This window comes from Neospora caninum, chromosome XI, assembly GCF_000208865.1.
Source record: "Neospora caninum Liverpool complete genome, chromosome XI".
NCBI lineage: Eukaryota > Apicomplexa > Conoidasida > Eucoccidiorida > Sarcocystidae > Neospora > Neospora caninum.
Window position 1 is genome coordinate 3,662,808 of NC_018397.1, and position 7,652 is coordinate 3,670,459.

Here is a 7,652-nt window from a genome sequence, read left to right on the forward strand (position 1 = left end):
CAATGTGCTGGAAAAATCGTAGAGGACGGGAGGGAGCACGGCAACTCCAGTAGAGAGTCCTGTCTTGCGCGCGGGCGGTCAGGATGGCATGCACTGAGCTCCACTGATTGCTTCTGATTCAATCCCGAACTGTTCAGAGATTCACACATGTCGCCGTTTCCGGGAGGTCGGTTCCCCTAACAGATAATAGAGCCTGGTCGATTTTTTCCTGAGAATTTCACAGACACGCCGCCCACTTTCGTGCCGGTCGGTCGTTGCGGATACAGATGCGCAGAAATCGCAGCATTATTGCTCGCCGTGTTGCGGAGAAGGTTCTCGTCCTCAAGGTTGTCTTTTGCATGTTTCCATCAACTGACTCATTGCAAGACTGCCTAAATGATTTCAGGCGCCGTTATCCTCAGATTCTCGAACGACACGACGGATGTTATCTGGTTCCTAGGATTTTAACGAAAAGCTTTGCCCGCCGTAGTGACTCTGAGCCTCCCCCGTAGCGATTCTGAGACAGCCATGTCTTTCTTTCCTATTGTCCAACAGCATTCCGTTTTGCGCAACCGTTTACCGACCTTTTTTTCCGATTGAGCAACCGAGAAACAGTACGGCTCTCTAAGCTTTTCGTTCTGGGTGTTCTCCCTTACCCTTTTTTGCGTCTATGCTGTGTCCGCTCGACGGGCGTGTGTGCTCTCAACCAGTCACCATGTGACAAAAAAGCGTTCCTCTGTCGTTCCGTTCGATACACATTCTGTGTTTGACACTCATCTTCAAACCATGGTAGCCTCTTGTGCTTGAGTAGAGGGCAAGTTTCTCTTCCCAGTTACCTCCCACCTCTTTAACTCCAAGGCTCTACGTGAGGCACGGATCGTAGAAGCAAAACAAGTTGGCGTGCGTCTGTGATGCCACGCTCGTATCCGAGGTGTTGTCCACAGGATGATTTTTTCCCAGAAGCCTGCGTCCTCGTCAAGCTCTTGTTTCCGGACCCAGAGCTTCACGTTTCACTGCCCAGGTGTCCCTTCTCTTTTGGCTCTGTTCCGAGCCGCCCCGCTGGGAGACATCTGAAGAGAAATGCGAAATTTTTAAGAGGGAACCTTGTGGCGGCTCGGAACCGCGTGGCTCTCAGTTCGTGCACCACTTGACCCGCGGGCAGGAGACGCGTTTCAGGGGAAGAGGCGCGTTTTCCCATCAAAACACGTTTTTTATCAGCGCCCTATCCCCCCCCCCCCCCCCCCCACACACACACACACACGCACAAAGGCAGCCGATTTCTCCAGTTCAACATGGCTACGCTTAGCTCCACACAGATCCAATGCAAGTGGCTCGACGTCCGGAATCCCGACACGTAGCCCCTCGCTTGCTTAGGTTCTGAGTCCAGAAAGGTGCTACCTTCTGCGCATTTGCAATCTCGCGGATTCGCCTCCCTCCCACTCCGCTTTACCGGAGTTCTGGCCCCAAGCTCTTTCTGTCTCGTCTTCTCTTGCGCTCTCCCCGCCTTCTCTGTCTCCTTTCCGGCTCTTCGCTTCAGCCCCCGGCTGAGACGATGGTAACCGCGCCCTGGAGGCGAGAGCGCGTCCGAGGCTCTCTGGCGTCTTCGACGGGCCTTCGCAAGGCTTCGACTCAGTGCCAAAGTGTCCTCGTATCCGAATGGCTCGCCAACAAGCTCATCCGAAGGTCAGCACTTTTTCCAGTCTTTCCTTGTCAACCGTTTGGTTTCCCGCGCACACCTGCCACGAGAATCCCTTGAGGCCTTCGACGCGTTGCTCTGTGTACGTGGCGCCCCGCTCTGCTCTCGGAAGGTCTCAAACACTTCACGCCGTCGTGTCTCCATCTGTGCTTTGCCGCCGCCAGATATGCCTCGTCCTTCTTCCTCCGTGAAGCGTTTTTAAACATTTGAAATAGGATGACAGGTGCACAAGCGCGTCTTCATGCCTTCACGTATATCCGGGTGTCGGTGGACGCGCCACTAGATCTGCAAGAGTGCACAGATGGCAAAACACGCGCGCGTCGATGCGGCCGGTGTATGCACACTAAAGCATACCGTCGCTGTGTCTTCGTTTTGGTTCGATTTGTCAGTTCCTGAAGCGCAAACTTAGTCATCTCCGCAGCTTTCCAATCCGGTCCCTGTCGCCTTCTCCCCGACACCCCAGTCTCTTGTTTCTCTACCTCTGAGTGTCCATTTCAAACCGAAGGAACGCATTTGCATGCATCTTTTGGTCACCTTACACGTATAAGCATTGACACACCGGTCGGCCGTTTGCCTCAGAAAAAGACTCCTAAAAATGCATGACCTGCTGAACCACGTGAACTCGAGTTTTGCGGCGCCTGAGACTGACGTGCCCGGTGAGTTTTTGAATTTCTGCCAAAGTTTGTTTCTTCTCGCTGACGCAGATATCTCGAGGCCTTCACGGAACAGACTTGGCCAGCCGTTGTCAAATGGTGAGGAGACAAGAAACCGACAGGGAGAGTAGCCGTAGGTAGACGCAGAGAACAGGGGCGGGAGAGGCGGAGAGTACGGAAACACAAGATGAGACTTTGTGGAGGAATGCATGCCTCGGAAAGGAACAGAGAAAAGCAGCGGCCGGTCTGAGAGAAGCGGAGGATCTTGGCGGTCAGGAGTCTCTGATAACCTCCTCACGATCGAGGTTGAGGGGGACCTAGGCTGGCGAAAGAGTTTTCAGTCCAATCCCGGCGCCGCAAACTAACGAGACTCGCGCTGTTTCGCGTGGCGCCTTGGGGTTGCAGAATCTCCAGCAATGCTTTATCTCGCGCAGATGTTTCTTCGTCGCACTCGAAGCGCGATTTGTGTCCTCGGTGTCTTTGTTTCGACAGGACTTTCGTCCTTGGCGTTTTGTCTCTCAAGAACTCGGGCATTCCTTTCCACAGTCTCTCCGTCGAGGACCTAGTTGACATTGTCAATCGTAGGTAGCTTCCTGGTTGATTCACGCTCTTTTCGCTTTTTTGCGTTTTCTGCGTGGTCTCTTTCCTACGCTCCGTCGCCTCGCGTGAGCCGCCGTCCTTCCGGCTTCGCCCTCGACGTCTTTCCTCCTGCTGCATTTTGCACCTGCTTTCCCTCCCTTCCTCTCCCTGTTGCCGCGAGACTGAATGCCTCGTGTTTTGCGTTTCGCGTCGGCGTGTCGCGGATTCAACCAGGGTCGCTCTGTTTTGTGTCCCGCGTCTGTCGGTCTTTCCTTGTTTCCAGAAAACGGCTACTCGAGTCTCACGCCAGCTCAGCGGCTCGTCCCTCTCCAGTGGGCAACGTCGACGCCCTCGCGTTCGGAGCCGCGAGAAGATTCTGTCTCTCCAGCGCCTCGCTGTCGAGACGGCGCGGCCGGTGTCTCCACAGCTGACGCGACGGCCGCGTCCGGCGGCGCATGCAGAAAAAGAGTCACTTTTTCTCGCCAGCTCGCAGGCTCGCCAGGACACTCCGCCTCCGCTGTCGCCAGAAAACCGAGCAGCGACTGGCGAGCCGGAGACCCGGCGGTTTTTGTGCCTCCGAGAGCCGCTCCAATCTCGTAAGAAAATGGAAGGCGGCCCCGCCGAGTCAATGACTCCCAAGTGGAATGCAAATGAAAGCAACAAGGCGTCGCCTGTGGGAAAAGGTGGCTAACCGCAAACTAACTTCGTCCCGATGTGTGTATATTATTTTGGTATATGGAAGTCTTTGCATGTGTGTATCTGTCTTTTCCGTCAGTCTATATATCTTTATCCGTCCCTGTCGAGGTCTGTGTATCGAAGTCTGCATCTATCTGTCTATATCAGACTGTGTATCCATCCGTGTCTATCTGTATCTATGTCTATCTGTAGATGCACACTTACGTACATCGGGAAAGCCTTCACGGGGGAAGACGCATGCAGAGTTCTGCCCGTGTCGATGAAGCCTGTCTTGTCCCTGTGTCTTTGCGTGCTTTGCTTCAGCTCGCTGCCGGAAGCGCCCGCTGGCTTCTCGTCCGCTCCAGAAACGTATCCCTCCTGGTGGGGGGACTCGGCGTTTCCACCTCGGGCGAACTGTCCGTACACCGCAGCGGCGCTGGGTCCACGCCTTGCGCCTCCCTCACTTTCGTCTCCGCGGGGGGCTCCTCTTTCCTCAGCCTCAGGAGAGGAGCCTCCCGCGGCCTCCGCGCGGCTCTCGGCTGTACATACACCCCATGCGTCCTGTGTCTGTGGGGCGCAGGAAAATCGCCTGGTCTCTTCCCGACCCGACTTCGAGCCGGATGGAGCAACTGCGACTCCAAAGTTCGGGTGTTTTGCAGGTTTAAAGACAAGGGGAGAACTCGACGCACCGTTTTGCTCGGCGTTCCCGCCCTCTGTTGCTCTTTCTCCTTCTTGTCTCCCCTGCGCCCTGCCTGGTTCCCACCCGTCGTCTTCCAAGTTTCCTCGGGGTGCGGCGGGCCTCGCCGGGGCCGGTTCGAGGCTGCAGGCTGCCCCGAAACCTGCGCATGGCAGCAGTCCCCCATCTGGCTCTGCAAATCCCCGTCTCACTCCTAGGTCGCATGACGAGACGCCGTCCCTTTCTTCGCTTTCTCCCTGCCGACCCGCTGCACGAGCGCTGCCTGCAGAGCGCAGGCGATCACATGCGGCGCGGCTCAAGCAAAGAAATCTGCATGCGTCTCGCCCCGCGCCAAGACCCCTTCCGCCCATCGATGGCTTCCAGGCGTTCCGGCCTGCGCAGGAAGCGCGGTGGGTTTGTACACTGCGGCCCAGCTCGCACAGGCACCTCCCGCCGCCGTCGCCTCGCACGACCTCGGCGCGCGAGAGGGGAATTTCGTGCAGTTCGCGGATGCATGCGCAGGCGCCGCTATGGGAGGGCGGCGGAGTTGAAGCGTGCGAATCGTTTGGCAACGCAGAAGAGAAGCACTCGGCGTTGCCGCCCTGGGGACTCGAGACGCCGTTTCTCGTGGGGACAGAGGAGCCGAGCCTGTCCGCGCCCCCGAGAGACAGTCCACGCCCGAGGGACAGTGGCGAGGACGCCGCCATCGCGCATGCAGTCGAGACAGCGCGTGCAGCGGCGACTCCGTTTCGGAGAGCATTCCAAGAAGAGACATTTGAGGATCTCCCCGAAGGCAGTCCGAAGCTGGCCTGCTCATCGTACTTTGAAGCGGCTCTCGCGGCGTATTCAGAGAATCCGGGTGGACGTATACCCGGCGGTCACCCGGAAGGCGGGTCTCCCCGAGCGCGGGTTGCATGCAGTTGGGAAATCGACGTCCACGGGCGGTCGAAGCGCGCGGACAAGAACGCTTCCTTGGCTTGTTTTCCTGGAGGGTCGGAAATGCGATTTGGACGGGGGTCGTTTGGGGCCAGAAACCCTATTTCTCTGGCCGAGGTGTCGGGCGGCCTCGGCTCACGCCCAAGGGTGCATGCAGCCCCGAGCGCCTCTTCCGAGGTGGAGGAACTGAATTCGTCGCCGAGAAGCGCCGCGAGAGAGTCGCGCACAGACAGCGAGACGCTGTCGTCGCTCTCTCTCGACCGCGTGGCCTTCTCGCCCTCTGGAGTTGCGGCTCGAGGCCTCACTGCCGCGGATGTCTCCTTCGCGCCGCTGCCGCATCCCGGAGGCGAGCGTCTCGCGCTCTCCGGCGACGAAGTCGCTTTCGAGGGGCGAGGAAACTCCTCACCTGGAGTTGAGGGCGAGAGACGGCGGGCTGTGCAGGAGGCGTCGCCTCTGAGGGAAAGCTTTTTGAGTAGCGAGAGCTCCTTTCGAGAGGCCGGCCGCCCTGCGGCCGACCGGAGCCCCGAAGTGGAGGGAAGACTTACGCGAAGACAAACTGAGTTGTGGCGAGAGAAGGAATCTGCAGCCATCAAAGATCTCCTCGAGGTGTACTGGGGCGAGGCAGAGCAAATCGAGAAGGGAGAAAGCAAAGGAGACAGCGAGCTCGAAGACACTCAAGAAGCCACCTGCTTCGACTCGCCGGAAATCGCGTCTCCCGAGACCGAAAACCTCCCCATCGACTCTTCACCTGAATGAAAGTCGCCAGAAACGGAGGGTAAAACGGCCGCTTCGAGATGACTGTCAAGACGCAGCAGCGAAAAATGGAAGAGTCTCGCGAAAAAAAAAACACTCCCTGTCCGTCTGTCGGCCGAACCCAAATTCTAGCCCGAAGTCTAGGGGCAAGGAAGCGACACGGATGCCCGCCGCTTGAGAGAACGAGAAGAAGAGAAAGACAATGGCATAAAGGACGAGAAGAGTTCCGGTTTTTCATGCGCGTCGAGGGCTTTTCTTGAACAAAAAACCTCGCTGTTTGTGTCTTAGGCACTTGCTTCTTTCGGTGCCGTGAGGGAGTGGAGGGGAAAGGAGGATGGGAACTGTATTCGGAATGGAGAACGTGAATGACAACGCTGCATTGTCAGTCTCCGTTCCGTCAACTGTTTTCTCGGGCGTTTCTCTTGAATCGCGAAGAAGATGTATCTCGAAAGCAGAAACGCGCAGGTGTCTGTACACCTGCGCCGGCCGCCCTCTGGCAGACTCTCTCGCTGTCGACAGAGCCGTGTCTACTTCGTTCAGGACGCGAGTTTTTTCTTGGCCCGTGTCTCTGTCTTTTCTTGTCAAATGGAAAAGGGGATGAAGCGGTCTTGTTTCGGCCTTCGTTTTGGGGGTTCTCGATTTGAATTTTCTTTTACAAGGACCGAAAGACGCGAACCCGCACGTCTTCCCTCGTCATCGCGTCTGTTGCATTCACTTCTCGCACGAGAGGACGCAGAAAGATTCTTCCGGCTTCCTGCCTGCCAGCAAAGAAGCAGTTGGAGCATGCAACATCCTAAATTCCCAGTGCACTGCCTCGCGCACAGAACAGACACCTGGGCTGTTTCGGTTTGAATCGGGCAGAGCACCTGTCCCCGGAGGCCCACTGCGCCGTCGCCTTTCTTGGCGTGTTTGCAGATTGTGCTTTCAAACACAGCAATGAAGTCGCCGAGAGAGAGCTGCGATCGTGGCGCAAAGAAGGTTTGGATAATCGAGGGCTCTTGTCCTCGGAGAAGAGAGGGTCAGACTGCAAAGCGTCGCCATATCACAAAGCACTCTCCGGCTGGTCTTTGCTTTCGAGGTTGTCGGCTGCGTCTTCCGCAGGCGAGAAACGGTGAGCGAAGCGGCGAGTTTACAGAAAAAGCGAGAGGCACACGAGCGCCCAGTACGTGCTGAGCGGAAAAGAGGTGTCGGTAGGAGAGGCCACGTCGAAAAACAAAACCAATTTGCCTGCGATAGCGCAGAGACTTATGTTGTGTGAAACATTCGCGACGCAGTCCTGCATGCTTTGTCATCGTAAAATCTTTAACCAGATAGCACGCCCCTCGTCAGAAACTTCTGGTAGGTATTCAAGTTTTGCCCCAGAATCGTTTGCACTCCATATGCGAAGGCAGTCTCGCTGAAAGCGAGAGAAATGGTGAGGAGCCTTGTGAGGAAACGCGATGTTTTGAGACGCCCCCCAAGCAACGTTGTGTCCTTTTTCTGGTCTTCGAAGTGAAGGAAAGAGGTTTCTTCGATCCGCAAACTCGCAGGTCTGAGACGAGTTCTGTAATTCAGCGCAGTAGTCGATTGCTCCACACGAAAAGAGGAAGGGCGCGATCTAAAACGCGAAAGTTTTCTTAAGCCTCACGAAGCCCCCGCGAGTCTCTCCTGATTCTGCAACGGCCGTCCAGAGCTCTGTCTCCCTTCTTCGGCGCTCCCCAGCCTT

The 7,652-nt window shown here is 56.7% G+C and overlaps 1 protein-coding gene across 1 annotated transcript; it reads left to right on the forward strand.

The window, feature by feature from the left end:
- Window positions 1–1,531: 1,531 nt before the first annotated feature.
- On the forward strand, window positions 1,532–5,950 carry NCLIV_057340 (hypothetical protein; the record flags this gene model as incomplete). Its single annotated transcript, XM_003885290.1, has 5 exons — window positions 1,532–1,662; window positions 2,380–2,427; window positions 2,821–2,909; window positions 3,191–3,503; window positions 3,907–5,950. 5 exons carry the CDS (start codon window positions 1,532–1,534, stop codon window positions 5,948–5,950), a joined length of 2,625 nt encoding a protein of 874 aa, XP_003885339.1.
- Between the last annotated feature and the right edge of the window lie 1,702 nt (window positions 5,951–7,652).